Below are 20,171 nucleotides of genomic sequence, written 5' to 3'. Positions count from 1 at the left end.
GGAACTTTTAAAACTGGGAACGCTTGACTGAAAATGAGTTAGGGTGCAGGATTTTCAAAAGTGATTTTAAAATGATGCAATTTTTTTTTTTAGAAAAATTCCAGTAGCTTAGGCTAGATCTTTTTAGCTCAGGCTAAAGTTTGGCAGAGAGAAATAAATTTGTTTAGCTCAAGCTAGATCAGTTTAGCTCAGGTTAAAGTTTGGCCGAAAGCAACAGATTTGTTTAGCTCAAGCTAAAATTTTCCCGAGAGCAACAGAGTTTTCTAGCTCAGACTAGCTCATTTTAGCTCAGGCTAGAATTTGGCTAAGTGCAACAGAGTTGTTTAGCTCAGGCTAGGTCAGTTTAGCTCAAGCTAAAGTTGCAGAACAAAATTTCTTTCTTTTTCTGCATATCTAGCTTAGGCTAAAAGTTCTAGCTTAAGCTAAAATTACCCTGCAATGAAATTTTCTTGAAAATTTTCATTTTATCTTTGCCAATAGTTTCAAACCTTTCTAAACTTTCTTCCGTCCATTCATTTCACCTAACATTTCAAACCTACATGACCATTTCACATATCAAACTGGTTTTAAAGACATCAAATATTAAAACATACTACTAAATCAAAACAAAAATTAAAGACACACTTCAAAACAAAACATTGGGTTGCCTCCCAGCAAGCGCTCGTTTAACGTCATATAGCTTGACGCCTGATTAACGTCATTAAAGGTTCAACAACAATCACATCCAATCTGAAACACTCTTTCTGATCATTTGAATATTTCATTGCTTTTAAAACATTAAAGCTTACTTGTTCATCTTGAGCACAAACCTTCAATCTTCCTTTATCTACATCAATTATAACTTTGACAGTTTTTATGAATGGTCTTCCTAATATCAAAGGTATTTCAACATCTTCTTCAATATCCATTACAACAAAATCTACAGGGAATAGAAATTTATCTACCTTTACCAACAGATCTTCAACTATTCCGTGTGGATATTTGATTGATCTATCAACCAACTGCAAAGTCATTCTTGTTGGTTTCACTTCTACATCTCCAATTTTCTTCAACATTGATAAAGACATCAAATTAATACTAGCTCCAAGATCCAATAATGCCTTTCCAATAGTGAGATTTTCTATGGTAACTGGCAAAGTGAAACTTCCAGGATCTCTAAATTTCTGTGGTAATGTTTTTTGAATTATAACACTACATCCAACTTCCAATTCAACTATCTCCTGGTCATTGATTTTTCTTTTCCTTGTCAATAATTCCTTCATGAATTTAGCATATGTAGGCATCTGCTTTAAAGCTTCAGTAAATGGAATGTTAATTTGCAATCTTTTGAGAATATCCATAAATGTTACAAATTGTCTTTCCTTCCATTTCTTTGTAGGAGCATGTGGATAAGGTACATCTTTTATAGGAACACTCCTCTCCTGTTTTTCACTTTTTTGATTTTTTTTTCTATTTTCTCTCCAATATGTTCAACATCTTCCTTATTCCCTCCTTCTCCTCCCTCACACTCTGTACCGTCCCGTCCCCGAGCGTTGACCAAAGTCAAAGTCAAAGTCAAACACGTGGTGGGACCCGCCAGGGGGCCAAGGGGAGAAAGTCAACAGGTTGACCAGTTTGTGCGTCGCCAGGTGTAGGCATCACATGGAAGAGGCGTCGCCGTGATAGGCATTGGTAGACTCATGTGTTGATGTTGTCATCCCCCGATACCCACGGGTAGGAAAGACCGTGGAGGGGATGACACGCTAAGAGGCAACGGTACGGGCGAGGAGGCCTCGGGCCCCGGTACCTCAGAACAGTAATGAAGAGAAGAGAAAGGTGGCTTCAAGGCCATAGTCCCAATATCCCAGTATCAGCAGGGAGGGTAGCCTGCCTCGTGAAGTACCCACGCCACCACTGGAGAATCCCTGGGACAGATACGACCCAGGAGAGGGCCACGCCTAGGGGTGAACCAAGTGCATGGTACGAGAGGAAGAAAGATACATTCCCAAAGTGAGTGACTAGAAGCTGGGGCGCATGGGTTGGCACCCAGTTAGTCACCCCTCGCACCAGATGCACTCCAGAGAAGGAAGACCTACACGTTGCAGTTTCCCTAAGTTGGGTTACAGCGTGGTAAGGCTTTCCACGTGGAATGAAGTCAAGTCAGAAGGACACGTGCCAGTAAGCATGTAAACATCAAGGTATATAAGCTTCTCTGAAAAGTTTACTAAGGTAGGTTCTATCAGTTGCACACATTACTCAGTTTACACACTCACTCAAAGAGAGAGAGAGAGAGTTCAGAGTTAGTTACGATTTAGTTACGATCTCCGATACGGAGGTTTTGATGTTTCTTGCTTCACTGACTTGATCGTCGGAGTGCAAACGGCCGCGAGGGCGCCCTTTGCTCGTTTCATTTCAGGTTCTCACGACGGCGCAAGGCGGAGATCTGAGTTGAAGACGAAGGAGTCTTCGAGTGCAAGTCAGAGCCACGTGTGAAGACTTTCTCAGTCAACCGGCAGGAACATTTGGCGCCCACCGTGGGGCCAATTTAAAACATCAGCTCCCACCGCAAGTGTTAGAGGTTTTCAGTCGTAGTTTTCAAGATCAGGTTTCAAGAATCGTTCAAGATCCTCAGTTCATCGTGAAGTTCAGTTCAGATCACTGTTTGTTTAAAGTTTGCTGAAGATACGCTGTTGCTCGTGGTTTCCACCGATCGTTTTCCGATTGTTTTCAGTTTTCACCGGTTGTTCGTCAATCTAGTTCGAGTTCCCGTCGTTTTCCTGAAGCTTCAACCGTTCGTTCTTTAGTTTCACCAAGTTTTCACCGTTCGTGCTCAATCTCGTTTGATTCCATCGAAAAAGTTTGTTAGAACCGCCGTAATCGTTAGAAGAGTTTCAAGAGAACCACCAGGCAATGTTCGACGCACGCTGAGAGTGGAGACCTGACCATGCAGCAGGTCATGGATATGATGCAGGGATTGCAGGAGGCAATGGCGGCGTCGAAAGTTGAACAAGAACGCATGCAGGAAGATCTCACGGCGTCTCAAGCGAGAAATGAGGAGCTCTGTCGTACGAATGAGGAGTTGCACCGTGGGTTGCGCAACAACTCAGGGCTACGCGAGGCAGACGAGCGCGAGTGCTTCACTCCACCAAGGGAATTCTCTACGCCGTTCTCGCAGTCGATTCTGGAGGCGGTAATTCCTAACACGTTCGTAGGTCCTAAGGTGACCTTCAATGGGATGGAAGATCCTGAGGCACATCTCACTGCGTTCCACACACAGATGATGCTGGTAGGCGGCTCCGACGCCGTGAGGTACAAGCTCTTCATGAGCACTCTGACTGGCATGGCCATGGACTGGTTCATCAGCCTTCCAGACGACCATATCACATCTTTCGCACAACTTTCTCAGGTATTCAGGGAGCAGTACCTAGCAAACAGGGCTTCACCACCAGTCTCGTATGACTTGTTTGACGTGAAGCAGTATCAAGGAGAGACCTTGAAGGAGTATATTAATCGCTTTGGCGCTCAGGTGGTGAAGGTTGGCACCACGGAGGAGCCCATGATTGTCTATGCATTCAGAAAGGGGGTGTGCCCTGGGCCTTTCTGCGAATCGATCATCCGCAACCGCCCCCGGACTTTTGTTGAGATAAGGCGTCGTGCTGTGGAACACATCGCCACTGAGGGCGAGGTGTGCGAGAAGCGCACAAGTGTTGCACCCACACGCCCTAGAGCACCATCGTGTGCACAACCTGCCAGGGTTAACGAGGCAGCAACGGGAAGGAAGAACCAGGAGAGTTGACGCCCTTACGAGGCGAGGAAGCCCCAACCTAGGGGTCGAGCAGAGGGAAACAGGCCGGCAAGGGAAGGGAATAGGCCGATAAGGCACAATTTCGTGGTGGAGCTTAAAGATCTTATTGTTGTGCCAAATATAGCTGACAGGTTGAGGCCACCAGTGAAGACAAATAAGGTGCTGGGACCTCACAAAGACTCGTGGTATGAGTTCCACGAGGCATTTGGGCACCAGATCAATAACTGCTTGGCGTTGGGCCATCAGTTAGATGAACTGGTGAAGAATGGCTTTCTGAAGGATTACCTGGTCGGGTCTGCTACGGCCGTGTCCTTGGCAGTGCCAGAGGAAGATCAGGCACATGAGATGCCAATACACGGAGAAGTACACACCATCTCTGGTGGCTTCTCAGGAGGAGGGCCCACTGCCTCTCAGCACAAGAGGTATGTGAGGACAGTGAATTCAGTTGCTGGAGAGGGTTCAGACGACCCATGGGAGACAGATCTGGTGTTCACGAAAGCTGATCTACGTGATGTCGTCCCCCATGACAATGACCCCGTGGTCATTTCGGTTGTCACAGCTGGGAGAAAGGTGCATAGAGTTCTCGTCGACCAGGGCAATTCTACAGATGTCATGTTCTGGTCGACCTTCAACAAGCTTAAGTTGTCCCCTGACCTGCTTAGGCCCTACACTGGATGCTTGTATGGGTTTGCAGAGGACCAAGTGGAAGTACGAGGCTACTTGGAGCTGAGGACGACGTTCACAGATGGAACGACGTCCCGTACAGAGAGCATTTGTTACTTGGTAGTCAACGCCAATTCAGCTTACAATATTCTGTTGGGTAGGCCAGCGCTGAATAGGCTAAGAGCAGTGGCCTCCACGTGCCACATGAAGATGAAGCTGCCAGATCTTAGTGGGTGATCGTCATCAAATCTGATCAGGAAGAGGCCCGAAAATGCTATGAAAATAGCTTAAAAGCGAAGAGGGGCGCGGTCATGGTGATGGAGCGCCCGCCCGTGTCGTATATGTCGATGGAGTAAGAGCCCTTGAAAGAGGCGACACCCGCGGAGTCAACGCCTGTCGAGGCCTCACACGCGGAGGCGACGCCCAAGGAAGATGCGCCCTTAGAAGAAGCACATGGGGAGGCGACGCCCATGGAAGAAGTAATCAAGGGGGCCTCGCCCATGGAAGAGGTATCAGAGGAGGCGACGCCTGAAGCACCTGATGGGGCGACGCCTATAAGAGAAGGCAGCAGAAGCGAGTCTCGTGCGGAAAGCGTGCGGGACAGGCGACCCCAACCCGTAGACAGCGTGGTGGAAAGGAAGATAGATGGCAAGGTGTTTAGGTTGAGGCGTTTGCTGAGCCAGGAGGAGCAGGACGAAGTGGCGGCGGTGATCTCGCGCCACCTAGATGCGTTCGCATGGTCCGCCTCGGACATGCCAGGCATCGACCCAGACTTCTTGTGCCACCACCTCACCATGGATCCCAAGGTACGCCCTGTAAGACAAAGGAGAAGGAAGTTCAACGAGGAGAGACGCCTCGTCGTGCAAAAGGAGACGAAGAAATTGCTAAGTGCTGGGCACATCCGGGAGATCCAATACCCTGACTGGTTGGCCAACGTCGTCTTGGTGAAGAAGGCGAACGGAAAATGGCGAATGTGTGTCGACTTCATAGACTTAAACAAGGCGTGCCCTAAAGATTCGTACCCCTTACCCAGCATTGACGCATTGGTAGATAGCGCTTCAGGGTGCAAGATGTTGAGCTTCTTAGATGCATTTTCGGGGTACAATCAGATAAAGATGCATCCAAGGGATGAATGCAAGACGGTGTTCATGACAGAGACATGCAGTTATTGCTACAAGGTGATGCCGTTTGGGCTGAAGAACACGGGCGCCACCTACCAAAGGCTAATGGATAAGGTTCTTGCTCCCATGCTGGGAAGGAACGTGCAAGCCTACGTAGATGACATGGTGGTGACCTCGCATGAGAGGGGGCGGCACACAGCGGATCTGGAAGAGCTGTTTGCCACCATATCGAAGTACCGCCTCAAGCTGAACCCCGAGAAGTGCGTCGTTGGGGTTGAGGCGGGTAAGTTCTTGGGCTTTATGCTCACAGAGAGGGGAATAGAGGCGAACCCTGATAAGTGTGCGGCCATCATTGCCATGAGGAGCCCAACCTCAGTAAAAGAAGTGCAGCAGCTGACTGGGTGGATGACAGCTTTGTCAAGGTTAGTGTCTACTGGTGGTGAGAAGGGTCACCCCTACTTTCAGGGCCTCAAGAGGAATAGCAGTTTTGCGTGGACAGATGAGTGCGAAGCAGCGTTCCTCAAGCTGAAGGAGTACTTGGCGACGCCTCCGGTGCTATGCAAGCCTCCGGCAAGCGTCCCCCTTCGCTTGTACTTCGCTGTGATTGAGTGGGCTATCAGCTCTGTGCTGGTACAGGAGCAGGATCAAGTGCAGAGGCCCATATATTTTGTAAACAAGGTTTTGCAAGGCCCAGAGTCAAGGTACCATTCGTTCGAGAAGGCGACGTTGGCAGTGGTGTTCTCGGCTAGGAGGCTCCGCCACTATTTTCATAGTTTCACAGTGGTGGTGATGACGGACCTCCCCATTCAGAAGGTACTGCAGAAGCCAGATGTCGCTGGGCAGTGGAACTGTCAGATCCAGTACGAGCCCAGGGGATCCATCAAAGGGTAAGTCTACATAGATTTTGTTGAAGAGCTTTCACCAGGAGGTGCCCCTCAAGAGGTGGAGTTAGGATCACAATGGATGCTCTCAGTTGATGGGTCCTCCAATCAACAGGGGAGTGGCGCGGGAATAGTCTTGGAAGGACCCAACGGGGTGTTGATCGAGCAAGCCCTACGCTTCGCCTTTAAGGCAAGCAATAACCAAGCTGAGTACGAGGCGCTGATTGCTGGAATGCTCTTGGCCAGGGAGATGGGTGCGCAGAGCCTCTTGGCAAAGAGTGATTCCCAGTTGGTCACAGGGCAAGTAACAGGGGAGTACCAAGCAAAGGATCCACAGATGGCTGCGTACTTGAGGTATGTCGAGGTGTTGAAGGGAGCCTTCGCCGCTTTTGAGCTGGTGCATGTCCCAAGGGAGCAAAATGCCAGAGCTGACCTGCTCGCCAAGCTGGCCAGCTCAAGCAAGGGGGGAAGGCAGAGGACAGTCATCCAAGAGACGCTCAAAACGCCGCGAAAGTTTGTGGCAGACAACAGGGTGGATGTTCTTCACATCAGCACGGTGAGAGGAAAGCCAAGGAGCCATCACTCTTTGATTCAAGATATGGCGAGGACACCCCGCATAAGCACCTATGCGGCCTCGCCCGAGGGAGAGAAGTGTGGGCAAGTATGTGCCTTAGAGGAAGGCGACACGTGGATGATGCCTTATAGGCGATACATTGCAGATGGGATTCTCCCAGCAGAGCCTGGAGAGGGAAAGAGGATAAAGAAGAACTCTGCAAGGTATACTCTCGTGGATGGAGTGTTGTTTAGGCATGGGTTCACGCACCCAATTCTGACGTGTGTGAGTGGCGATGAATGTACGAGGATCATGTCGGAGCTCCACGAGGGGATTTGCGGAAGCCACGTGGGGGGGGAGATCACTAGTTTCCAAGGTGATTCGCGCAGGGTTTTATTGGCCATTGGTGAGAGAAGACTGTGTGAGATACGCCAGCGATGCAAGCAGTGTCAGATGCATGCTGATTGGCACAAGGCGCCTCCTGAAGAGCTGAGCTTGATTTACAGCCTGTGGCCTTTCCGCACATGGGGGATCGACATTCAGGGGCCTTTCCCTTTGACGATAAGGCAGATGAAGTACTTGACAGTCGCCATCGAGTACTTCACGAAGTGGATAGAGGCAGAACCAGTGGCCCAGATCACTGCGCACAAGGTACAACATTTCGTGTGGAAGAATATTGTATGCCACTTCGGTGTGCCGAGGCGTCTCATCTCAGACAATGGCACTCAGTTTGCAAGCCTGCAAATAAGCAAGTTATGCGCAGAAGTAGAAATCAAGCAAGTGTTCGCGTCAGTCGAACACCCCTAGACGAATGGGCAGGTAGAGTCCGCGAATAGAATCTTGCTGAGGGGGTTGAAGCGAAGACTAGAGAAAGCTAAAGGGGCGTGGGCAGAAGAAGTACCAAGGATTGTGTGGGCTTACCACACCACGCCTCAATCCTCCACCATGGAGATGCCGTTCAGCTTAGTATATGGGTCAGACGCCATGATCCCAGTAGAGAATCACGAGAGCTCGCCCCTCTTTTTGAGCTTTGTAGCAGAGGAGTCCAACGAGGAAAGAAGGGTGAATCTAGACCTGTTGGATGAGGCCAGAGAAGAGGCGAGGATAAAGGCTGAAGTTGTGAAGAGAAGGGTGGAGCATCAGTACAACTCTAAGGTGAAGCCGCGGCAATTCCAAGTGGCTGACCTGGTCATGCGGAAGGCTCATCCTTATGAGTTGGAGAACAAGTTGTCTCCTAAGTGGATCGGACCCTTCAGAGTAACCGAAGCCAAGGGGAATGGCTCGTACAAGCTTGAGACTCTGGAAGAAGGCCCCATCCCACGTAGCTAGAACGCAGACAATTTGAAGTTTTATTTCAACTAAAAACGTTATGTAAACCCAAGTAAAAAAGAAGTTCAAGAAAATTTTCTCTCAGTTTTTCCCTCTCTCATAACGTAAAAGTAAAGAATAAGAAACCAAAAACAAAGGCTCAAGGCCTCGCCAGGAGTAGGAGTCGCCAAGAGTAGGCGTCGCCAGGGGTAGGCGACGCCAGGTGTAGGCGTCGCCCGGCGTAGGCATCGCCAAGCGTAGGCATCGCCAGATAAGGGAGCAAGCGTCGAGTGCGCAAGCCAGTTTGAACGAGTCGACACCCCAAGGCGAGGGACGGGAGCACACTCTCAGGCGTGGGCGTCGAGATGAAAGGTACGCATAGTATAAGTTAAAATCCGGGCGTCTAGTCCCTGAGCAGGGGTTAAGGGATTCCTTCGGGACGCCCCCTCCTCAGGTGAGAACGAATAGCCCCGGTGTCTGATGTTTAGACACCTCGCAAGGAAGTGGCGGGGGACGTTTCCTTCGAGCGTGGGCATCAGATAGTGAGAACTTTCGGAGCAGTGGAGAACCAGGTCACTTGGTGCAGATACACGCAATTAAGGAGAAGCGCCATCCTTCGGGAAACCTTCTCCTTAGGCATAATCGCCAAAACCCCTGGTCATCTTGGTGTTTAGACGCACCAGGGGTGATACGGCGATGTTTCCGACACGCCTCTCCCTGGGCGTGGGCACCAAGAACACTGATCGCCTTGGTGTTTTCAGACACCCTGAGGACGAAACGGCACTACCTCCGGGCAGGCCTCTCCTCAGGCGTGGGCACCAAGTGCGCAGAGATAAGGGCTAAGTCGCCTTGGTGTTTAGACACCCCGTGGACAACACGGCGTTGCAGTAATAGGCCTCTCCACGGGCGTGGGCACTAAAGCGTGACTTTGTCCCAAGTGTTTAGACACGCTGAGGACGATACGACCTCGCGCTCAGCGGGTCTCTCCTCGAGCGTGGACACCCATCACAGATAAGATAAGCCCTCCTCGCCCTCGAGCGATGTCGAGGCCCTAGAAGAGACGAGACCTCTTTTATCTTAAGCGATGACAAAAGCTAGCAATACCTTTGGCAGTAAGCGCCCTAGGACTCAAGAAAAGTAAGCAAAAGAGCAAGTTGAAAATTTTTGCAAGTTAAAAAGGCAAGAGAAATTCGAAGAGCAAGGAGAAGAAGCATAAAAAACGCAAGTTATCAAAGACAGTAAAAGCAAGAAGGAATGCACGAAGAGGATGAGGCCAGAACGATTAATTATATTCAAAGTTATGCAGCATAAAAGGTTCATGGCATTTACAAAGTCAAGTCAAACAGTTATATATACATGATGTGTTGGTCAAAATACAAGAATTGACTAGTCTTCAGAAGCCTCCAAAGGCATAATTTTGCCATCGACCACTTCGTTGAAGGGGCTGCACTCTGAAACATCGATACCAGGGTTCGCGCAAGCCGCTTGAACAAGAGCCTCCGCAAACCCATCAACAAACCCCGTCGCAGCCTCTTCGCTTAGCTTTTCCTCTACAGCTTTGAAGTTCTCAGCCTGAGAAGCCATCTCTTGCTTTTTGGCCCCTAAAGCAGCAATCAGCTCTTGAACCTTGGCCTACAGAGTTGCGTTTTTGGTGGTTAGCAGGGCGCAATCATTGGTTTTGGCCTCGAGCGAGGCCTAAGTCTTTCCCAGCTTCTGCTCCCGGTCAACGCAGTCTTTAAGCTCCACGACCTTCACTCTGAGGGGCACGACCTGGTTAAGAAGCTCAGCATGAGCTTGCCCCACCTCATGCAGCCTTTTACTGACTTCTTCTTTGGCCTTCTGGGCTATCTTCAGCGAATCCTTGTATGCCTCCTCTTTACGAGCCTAGTGTTGTGCCATGCGATCCTTCTCCTCTTTCAGCGAGGCATTCTCTTTCTCCAAAGTTTGAAGAGCAGAAGCTTCGACCGCCTTGGTTTTGGCTTGGGCACACCAAGTATTGGCACAGGCAATGAAGGCACCCATGTAGTAGTTCATGCCCTCCTTCTTGGGCCCTCCAGCTTGGCTGCTTAAGGACATCTTCTCCAGGTAGCCCCTAAGAGTTTCTTGGATCGGTAGGGGAAGTTATGGGGCAAGTGGTGGAGCTGATATGGGCAAGTGCTGGAATTGAAGAAGAAAAGATGAAAAACAGCCAAGAACACAAATGAACTATAGCTACACAATAACAAGCTGAAATTGTCGAACCAAAACAACTAGGAAACAAGCTAAGACAAGGAAATTAACAAGAGAAGAAAGGAAGGAGAAGAGAATGCTCATGAAGATGGAAGAATGGTTGGATGATCACGCCACTAGAAGTATGGATGCTCCTAGATGAGTGTGCAAGCCGCCACTTGAGGAAACCATGATCCTTCAAGATAAGACTAGAGAAGAAGGCTCAAAAGCTCTCCAATGCTCACTCCAATTTTGAGTATAGTTTCTTTAGATAAATTTAAATCTGAATTTTACAAAGGGAGCACCTCTATTTATAGCCTAAGGTGCTGAAATGCAAGCTACACAAATTCAAAATCTCCCTCCTAAAAAGCTTCTAGAATTGGCACCTAAAACAATGCATGAGGAAGGTGTGACCTCTTCCTTCACTTTGGCACCTCCTTTTCTACTCCTACACCTATCTACTAACACACCCCCCCTAAGACTCCTAACTAAAGACTAAAAGATGCTTTAACAATAGAGGTTTCTAATGTTTCCCTCTAAGCACCTTCAACAATATTCTTTATTATTTAATACTTGGCCTTGCCCTTCATAGGATGGACTTGGGCTTTGGGCTTGGGCCTCTCTTTATTTTATGTCTTCTTTTAATTTTGAGAAGACTAGAAGGAAGAACTTCAAGTGTGATGGTGAATTGCCTCTTCCTTCATTAATAAAAACCTCCTTTACTTGACTCTCATCAGTTTCGGTCCCTCCCTCCAAGGCCATTGGTTGAGGGGGTGAGGTGGCACTTGGAGGGTTCTCCCTAAGAGACTCAACCCTGTGGGAGGAAGAAGTGGTGGAGGTAGCAACCTGAGGTGTCGCCCGGGAAGTCCTTCTTCTTTTGAAGACTTGCCCTTCAGCAGAGTCTTCCTCGTCTTCAGAAGGCACCACCACCACCCCTTTGCCTTTATCAATGGGGGCTGGTTTAGCAGGAGTTTCAGTCAGCGCAAGAGGCACGGCTGCTATGGGAGGTGGCGACCTTGGGGGCTGGTTTGGAGAAGAAAGGGCTGGAGGAGATGTTGTTGTAGGTGGGTGTTGGGGGCGAAGGTTAGGGGAGGTAGGAGCAGTTGCAGAGGTTGGAGGTATGGAATCCCCAAACCCCTTTTGACGAAGCCTCGCCTTTGGACTTCAAAATTTGGGCGAGTTTCAATCTTCTTTGTTTGTCCATTTTTGAATCTGCACCAAGAAGATAAACACAACAAGGGTTAGGCACAAGCTAAGTCACTACACAAGAAGAGCAGATAAATCATACACCAAGCAAAAAACAAGCAGAGGCAGAGAACAGATGATTAGAAGGGGTGATTCCCATACTTATGTAATTAGCAAGAGCCTTAGCATCGTACTCGCGGCTTATCAGGATAGAGGTGTCAAGAACCCCCACACTGGCCAGGATTTGGCAAACCTCTCCATCAGTCGAGGGTAGCTCGTCTAAGGATTTGGGTTTTGTCAGCTTGACCTCCTCTACCCAGTATAGGGGAAAGCCGTCCAAGGCCGCATGGTCATACTCGGAGCAGCACACCTTGAAGAACTTCCCTTTCCAGCCTTTGTATGATTGCTGGAAAAGGGAGAGGATGACCCTCCCAGCAATGTCGCTCAGGCTCACCCACAACCTCTTCCTCCGTTTCTTCACCTCAAAGAAATGGAGGAAGATATCGACTGAGGGTGACTAGCCAAAGTACCCGCACAAGATGCCGAACGCCTTGACAAAGGCCCAGCTGTTGGGGTGTAGCTGGGCTGGGGCGACGTTGATCTCGGTGAGCAGTTCTCGTTCGAACCCCGAAAAGGGCAAGCGCATCCCAATGCGCTTGAATACGGTCTGGTAAAAGTAGAAGAAGGGAACTCCATTGTTGGCCTTCTCATCCCCACAGATAGGCTCGCCTCGAGTACAAGGAAGCACAGCTATATCTTCATCGTGCCTCCTACCAAAGGCACGATGCTGTTAGACCCCTGATCCTTCGATATGATCCCTCCAAGCCTTCATGGTGGTCAGGCTAGAGCACTCGGTGAGCAGCTCGTCGGGAGCCCAAGGGTAAAGGGCCCTATAGTTGACCTTTGGGGGTGGAGGGTTGGGTGTCGTTTTAGTACGCGCCATTGAGAAAGCTGAAGAATGAAGAAGAAGAAAGGTTCAGCGAAATGGGGTTAAGGCGTAAAGGGGAAAGAAACCCTAAGAAAACCCCTACCCACACGAGAAGTTCAGAAAGGGAGAAACAGAGAAATGGGGAAGAAGAACGCAAACGCAAAGGAAATAAACAGACCCAGGCAGTTATATCAGTGCCAAAGTTAAAGGAAAGAGCCATCGAAGGAGAAAAATTATACCTTTGAGTGTCTGGTTTGGTAGAGGTTGGAGGTGCGAAGAAGAGAGCAAAGATTGCAGAGAAAGTTTGAGAAGAAGAACAGGGGAGGGAATGCGAAGAGCGAATGAAACAGTAATTTGAAGCGCGTGTTTTCGAAAGGTATAACGTTAACTTGAGGAGCGTGGGAGGCATTAAGTTGTGGTCGTGCGATTGGGCCACGTGTCAAGAGATTAGAGAATAACTTAAAGTGTCACGTCCTCAGCGCAGAGAATGTCACGTCAGCTATTCAGAGAATGTCACGTCATCAGGAGTGCCACGTGGATGGTAGGGCGAGGCCTTAGTCTTTTTGCTGAAACAAGTTTCAGCTCAAGACTGGGGGGCTTGTGTACCATCCTGTCCCCGAGCGTTGACCAAAGTCAAAGTCAAACACGTGGTGGGACCCGCCAGGGGGCCAAGGGGATAAAGTCAACAGGTTGACCAGTTTGTGCGTCGCCAGGTGTAGGCATCGCATGGAAGAGGCGTCGCCATGATAGGCATTGGTAGACTCATGTGTTGATGTTGTCATCCCCCGATACCCACAGGTAGGAAAGACCGTGGAGGGGATGACACGCTAAGAGGCAACGGTACGGGCGAGGAGGCCTCGGGCCCCGGTACCTCAGAACAGTAATGAAGAGAAGAGAAAGGTGGCTTCATGGCCATAGTCCCAATATCCCAGTATCAGCAGGGAGGGTAGCCTGCCTCGTGAAGTACCCACGCCACCACTGGAGAATCCCTGGGACAGATACGACCCAGGAGAGGGCCACGCCCAGGGGCGAACCATGTGCATGGTACGAGAGGAAGGTAGATACACTCCCAGAGTGAGTGACTAGAAGCTGGGACGCATGAGTTGGCACCCAGTTAGTCACCCCTCGCACCAGATGCACTCCAGAGAAGGAAGACTTACACGTTGGAGTTTCCCTAAGTTGGGTTACAGCGTGGTAAGGCTTTCCACGTGGAATGGCGGTCAAGTCAGAAGGACACGTGGCAATAAGCATTGAAACATCAAGGTATATAAGCTTCTCTGAAAAGTTTACTAAGGTACGTTCTATCAGTTGCACACATTACTCAGTTTACACTCTCACTCAGAGAGAGAGAGAGTTCAAAGTTAGTTACGATTCAGTTACAATCTCCGATACGGAGGTTTTGATGTTTCTTGCTTCGCTGACTTGATTGTCGAAGTGGAAATGGCCGCGAGGGCGCCCTTTGCTCGTTTCATTTCAGGTTCTCACGACGGCGCAAGGCGGAGATCTGAGTTGAAGACGAAGCATTCCTCGAGTGCAAGTCAAAGCCACGCGCGAAGACTTTCTCATTCAACCGGCAGGAACACACTCAATATGTTCTTTTTCATTCTCTCTCTCTCTTTTAAAATCTCCTCCTCAACAACTAAATTATCCCCAATTCCTTTTCCTATAACTTTCCCCCTTCTGGTAATGATAGACTTGCAATGCTCCTTGGGATTCGTTTGTGTATTCGCTGAAAATTGACTTCCTTGATTATCAACTAACTGTTTAGCCGACTGCCTCACCTGTGTTTCTAAATTCCTTATTGATGCTTCAGTATTTTTCTGATTTGATAGAGAGGCTTGCATGATCTTCTCAAAAGTATCCTCCAATTTGGATGCTATCTCATCAATAGAAGGATAATGTGGTTGCCGCTGATAAGGAACTTGTCTGTTAGATGATCCAGCCTCTTGCTTCCACCCAAATCCTTGATTTGGATTATTCCTCCATCCTTGGGCCATGCTATTGGGATAATTAGATGCAAAGCCACCTTGCCTTCCTTGATTATTCATATACTGAACTTCTTCCTCTTATGGATTTTGGTAAGAGCATTGGTCATTAAGATTATCTCCCCCACAAAAATCACACTTCAAAGCTTGATTCTGAATTGAAGAAGAATTTACTGCATGTAATTGTTGAGGTAGTTTTGACATTTGCTTGGTTAATGCCTCAATTTGTTGAGTCCAAATCTTATTTTGTGCTAAAAATGCATCTGAAGTACTAAGATCCAACACCCCTTTCTTTTGCATTGTATATCTATCATGTTGAGCTAGGTAATCTGTTGAGGCTAAGGCATCAATGATTCTTGTAGCTTGCTTTGCATCAACAATCATCATTGTACCTCCTCCTACAGCATCCGAGATCATTTTAGTATCAGGCCTTAAACCATTGTGGAATATGTTCAACTGAGCAATATCCTCAAAGCCATGGAAGAATCTATGTAGGAATTTCTCTTCTACATCATTCCAGCTACTTAAACTCTGGTTTGGATGCGACTTTAACCATTCTTTTGCTTTTCTTGCAAGTGAGAAAGGAAATAGACGTAGATAAACAGATTCAATGTCATTTTCCTCGAAGCCCATGGTCTCAACCAACTCATAGAATGTGGATAGATGAGTATAAGGGTCTTCAAGATCCATTCCAGCGAATTGATGAGTGCTGATTAAACTAAGAAAAAATGGCTTCATTTCTAATGATTTGGTGGCAGGAGGTATGGCTATACTAGAGAAATGCCTTGGTCCTTGTTGATGGATTTCCTATGAGCTCTTCTTGGATGATTGGTTGAAGATGGTGCGGAAGCTTATGGATGAGAGTGGACAAGGTCCTCCTAGGAGGTGTGGTGACCTTGAAGGTGCATGAAGAGTATGGACATGGGGAGGTTCGGCCAGCCCCTTTGTAGGTGGTGAAAGGAAGACTAAAACCTAGAAGCTAGGCAAGGAGTAAAGTATGGCACTATATGGCCAGCATAACATTACTCAATTTAATCTTTAAAATACAAGGTGTAGGCTCCTCTTTTTATAGGCTAAAGAGAACCAGATTTGATGACCTAAATGCTACACAAATGTAAGCCAAACGAAATGTAAAGAAGTGGCACATGGAGGCACATGGAGCACATGGCACATGGGTGCACATGGCCCTCCAACTTACACATGGCCGAACTTGATTAGTGAAGGCTTCTAGAAACCTTTAGCTAATCAAGGTTAACTCCTCCTTAATTCTAATGTACAGAAAAATAAACATTTGTCCACATGGCTATGCTATTTACACCCCAATTAAAACTAGGCTACACTTGATGGGCCTTCACAGAACATGTACCAATATGTCATTCTCCATTCATAGCTTGATCCAAGTCTTCTTGTCCTAGACGCTCCTAGCTTGGTCTTAGACGCTCCTAGCTTGATCTTAGACGCTCCTAGCTTGATCTTAGACGCTCCTAGCTTGGTCTTAGACGCTCCTAGCTTGATCTTAGACGCTCATAGCTTGGTCTTAGACGCTCCTAGCTTGATCTTAGACGCTCCTAGCTTGGTCTTAGACGCTCCTAGCTTGATCTTAGATGCTCCTAGCTTGGTCTTAGATGCTTGGCTTGGGTCTAGGCGCTCTTGACTTGGGGTCTAGCCTTTCATGGGAGGTTGTGCTTGGCCCTCCTCCATCACTTGTTGCATAGCATAGTCTCCCAATGTCCTTCTAGGTGGATTTTGTCTATTTTCAGCCATTTGGAACCCTATTTGATTGTGTGAGTTGAGAGTGTTGGAAGATTCTCCTTGTGTTTGTCCTTGCTTCTTCTTTTCTTCTCTCTTCTTGCTCTGATTTTTTCTAGATGTCTTCTCAATTTCTAGATCAAATTCCAATTGATCTTCAGGAACCTGTCCTCTTAATAACATATAACTAAGACAACTCAAGCAAGGATTAGCACATGATAAAAGAATAAGGTCTAAACAAGTGTCTATTCACAAAGAAAACAAACTATTCACAATACTTAATAAGTTATACTTCATAAATTCTTAAAAGAAATTGTTCCCTGGCAACGACACCAAAAACTTGTTGATTTTTCTCGGCAAGTGTACCGAATCAATTGTAATATAATACTCTTTAAAGTACGAATGTCGAACCCACGGGAAACAATTCTAATTAAGATGTTTTATTATAAAACTCATCAAGTATAGAAAATAACTTTGAGAACTTTTTCATAACCAAATTAAAGATTGCACAAGAAGTAACTCAAAGGTTTAGGGTTTGATTCAAGACGTAACAAAACTTACTTATCAAATATAGAGAAAGATACTTGGGATTGAATTGTGTCTATCTCAATCATCTGTATTTTTTAATAATACAATATATAATACTCAGAACCTTAAAAGTACTTTCCAGTTAAATTTAAGGATCAAAATCAAGACTCTATTGATCAGATAAAATCAAGCAATAAGCATGAAACAAAAATACCAAGAACGAGTAGAAAAGAAAATATTATATATATCACCAAAAATACATTTGAACATATTAGATTACATTCAATCCCAAGTTAGAAAGCACTTAGCCACTCATGACAACTCCTTCAATCTTCATTCTTGATCTGGATTTCATAAGAAGGGCTAATATGAGCAAGTTCTTCTCCTAAGAACAGAGTTCTCCTTCTTCTTCTCTCACTAATCTCTCTCTATAAAAATCCAATCTTTTTCCACCGCTTCTTTATTCACTTTGTTCCAAAATTTATATATTGAACTTTAGCTCAAGCGAGCCAATTTAGCTTAAGCTAGATCTTTCGGTGCATTTTCAGCTTGAGCTAGTAATTCTAGCCTAAGCTAGATTAGTACTGCACCTTTAATCAAATCTGGATAGTTTTAGCTTGAGCTAAATCCTCTAACTTGAGCTAAATCTTCTAGCTTGAGCTAAATCTTCTAGCTTGAGCTAAATCTTCTTGTGATCTAATTAAGTTTTTGTTTTCTTTCTTTCAATGCTTCATATTCATCTGCAATTTACACAAAAATAGAGAATAAATTTCTTCATTTGTTTTTTGGTTCAAAATATATAATCAGATTCAATAATTCTCAAATTAGGGTAATTTTCTTACATTAAGCAACAATTAAGTTCCAAAGTGTTCAATTTTCTCAATCATAAAAACTACACATTGGCACTTATCAAAAGTGTGAGACTCTCAAGTGGCGGCCCTTCACTCATCTTGGTGGTCTCCACACCCCAAGTGGCATTTACCACTCTCACAATCCCTTCTTTCATTTTCCTTTCCATTTATGCCTCCCATTATGTTCTTAAGTTGTTCTTTTCATTTCGGTTTTGTTCATGGCTTTATGCTTATGGTTCATCATTTGGTTCGGCTATGACCACCATTGATGTTACCTTATAGCCTTTTCTTTTCTGCAATTGCATTCCATCTATCACCTTATATTGCTTTTGTCTTTTCCTTTGTGAAGTGAACCTTCATACTTACTTAACCACTTGGTTAAGTTCGTGTCCAGTGGGAATCTTCCTTAGGTTTCACCATTAATTTTCTAAAATCCCAATTCTAAGTGAAGTGCCACCATAAATGAAAACATCTAAAAATCAACTCAAATAATGATACAAACAAAAGTAACCAGCAAATGACTATGGACACATCAAGCACATCACATAAAAGGTCAGTCACCTCAGTATACAAAGTCGGGCCCCACCAAAACTCGAGAAAGCATCAACAAAAGAAGAAGAAGAAGCTTTAAACCAGAATATCAAAAGTTCTTCCTTCTGGTTTTTCTTAAAAATAAAACATGTTGTAAATAATTGGGCTCACTTTAGGGTCTAAATAGCAAAGATAGGCTAGAATAAGGTGCCTTTAGCATAATAGGGGGTGTAGTTATCATTTTAGCTTGTTCTTAGCCCTTTATGAAGGCATTTTGACCTAGTTTTTAGAAGGATAAGCCTATGATGCGGGTTTGACTTAGTCAAACCCTAAGGCTGCCCATTTTTTCCCTTTTCCCATCCTACCCCTCTTGCTTGTTTTCCAAGGCTCCTTCACCTATAAATAGGAGGTTTACCCATTGTATTTTTCATGTTGAAGTTGAATAGTAAAGAAACTCTGCACAATTTGTGTGAGACTTGTGCGAGGCTTGTGTCCTCTAAGAATTAGGTCTTATCTTGAGTGAGTTTGAGAGCTCTCAAGTGGCGACCCTCTACACTTATCTTGGAGAATCCACCATCCTAGTGGCGTGTTCATCCTCTCATTCCATCATCCATAAGCTTTCTTTTCCTTCATCTTTGTTTTTCATCTTTCATTCCATTAATTCTCTTTGTTATATGTTATTGTTTATTTCCATTTCTTCCATTCGGTCAAATCATTTTGTTGTTTCCTTTGTGTTCTTTAATTTCCGCCTTTGCATCATTGTCACCCATATTCTTGTGTTTTTCTCTTTGCCCTTGTGAAGTGACCCTTCACATTTACTTAACCACTTGGTTAAGTTTGTGTCCAATGGGGATCTTCTTAGGGTACTCACCATAATTGTGCTAAAATCTCAATCTTAAGTAAAGTGTCACCTTAAAAGAAAACATCTAAAATCAACTCACATCACATAAGCTATGCAGAAAAGATTCACCAACATTGTGAATTATCTCATCAGCCTTGGCAAGATCTTTGAAAGGGAGGAGCTGAACATCAAGATCCTCAAATGCTTGGATAGATCTTGGCAACGAAAGGTCACTACAATCTCTGAATCCAAGGATTTGACAACTTTGATCACAACCTCCTTGTTTGGTAAGCTAAGGGAGCATGAACTTGAGATGAACTTCCTAAATGACCAATAACATGAAGAAAAACATGTGAGAAGCATTGCTTTGAGAGCTGATGGTCATAAAGATGGTCAAGACACAAGTGAGGGAAGTGATGGTGAAACTCTCAACTTGTTGACAAGAATGTTTAGCAAGTTCTTGAAAAAGAACAATTGGGACAAGAACCCATCTTCAAACAGGTATAATAGTAAGAAGGTAAATGAATTTATTTCTACAAACTATACTTGTTTTGGATGTGGTAAATAGGGTCATATCAAGGCCAATTGTCCAAATAATGAGTGCAAGGAGAGAGGGGCAAGCAAGAAGATTGAAAGGAAGGGAAAAGCAAGAAGAGCCTACATTACTTGGCAAGACAATGATGATTCTTCCTTATATAGCATTGCCTTCATTTCGTTTGAATTTTTGTGGTGGATTGAAGAAGCTTGATGGAGGAAACGGACAAGGATGGCTCCAATGCAACTATGGTTTCCTTGAAGGTGCATGATAGGTAGGGAAAGTGATTGGTTGGGCGATATCACTTGGAGAAGGTGAGAAAGAAGATTAAGGTGTCTATCCTAGAGAGGCAAGACAAGAGAGTGAGAAAGCATGCAATCTTGGAAAAATTTCAATTATTCATTAATCTTAATAATTCATGAGCCAAACACCTCAACTTAAAGGAGAGAGGGTTGAAAATTTTGGGGCCAAAATTTGAAAATTCAAAATAAAACTCTCCAATGAGAAGGTGCCATGTGGA

General features: G+C 45.8%; 3 protein-coding genes across 3 annotated transcripts; 2 read left to right on the top strand and 1 right to left on the bottom strand.

The window, feature by feature from the left end:
* Nucleotides 1–671: 671 nt before the first annotated feature.
* LOC137824780 (uncharacterized) lies at nt 672–1,340 on the bottom strand. The gene has a single exon (XM_068630459.2). It carries the CDS (start codon nt 1,338–1,340, stop codon nt 672–674), a length of 669 nt encoding a protein of 222 aa, XP_068486560.2.
* A 1,583-nt stretch (nt 1,341–2,923) lies between these two features.
* Nucleotides 2,924–4,684, top strand: LOC137824779 (uncharacterized). The gene is made up of 3 exons (XM_090304782.1): nt 2,924–3,229; nt 3,386–3,770; nt 3,909–4,684. Exons 1-3 carry the CDS (start codon nt 2,924–2,926, stop codon nt 4,682–4,684), a joined length of 1,467 nt encoding a protein of 488 aa, XP_090160908.1.
* Nucleotides 4,685–7,947: 3,263 nt separating this feature from the next.
* LOC137824778 (uncharacterized) lies at nt 7,948–8,331 on the top strand. The gene has a single exon (XM_068630457.1). The coding sequence runs from the start codon at nt 7,948–7,950 to the stop codon at nt 8,329–8,331; it is 384 nt and encodes a 127-aa protein (XP_068486558.1).
* The last annotated feature ends 11,840 nt before the right edge of the window (nt 8,332–20,171 follow it).

The sequence above is a fragment of the Phaseolus vulgaris genome, chromosome 7 (assembly GCF_051622355.1).
Source record: "Phaseolus vulgaris cultivar YP4 chromosome 7, ASM5162235v1, whole genome shotgun sequence".
In the NCBI taxonomy this organism is placed as follows: Eukaryota; Viridiplantae; Streptophyta; class Magnoliopsida; order Fabales; family Fabaceae; genus Phaseolus; species Phaseolus vulgaris.
This window is presented reverse-complemented; position numbering and strand designations above follow the sequence as displayed.

Excerpts from the sequence above, each read along its gene's own strand:
- LOC137824779 (XM_090304782.1), top strand. The coding sequence starts at position 2,924 with ATGCAGCAGGTCATGGATATGATGCAGGGATTGCAGGAGGCAATGGCG. Across the intron at positions 3,230-3,385 it reads ATGGGATGGAAGATCCTGAG|GTATTCAGGGAGCAGTACCT; the intron begins GCACATCTCACT and ends CAACTTTCTCAG. Across the intron at positions 3,771-3,908 it reads GGGAAGGAAGAACCAGGAGA|CTGACAGGTTGAGGCCACCA; the intron begins GTTGACGCCCTT and ends TGCCAAATATAG.
- LOC137824780 (XM_068630459.2), bottom strand. The coding sequence starts at position 1,340 with ATGGATATTCTCAAAAGATTGCAAATTAACATTCCATTTACTGAAGCT.
- LOC137824778 (XM_068630457.1), top strand. The coding sequence starts at position 7,948 with ATGGAGATGCCGTTCAGCTTAGTATATGGGTCAGACGCCATGATCCCA.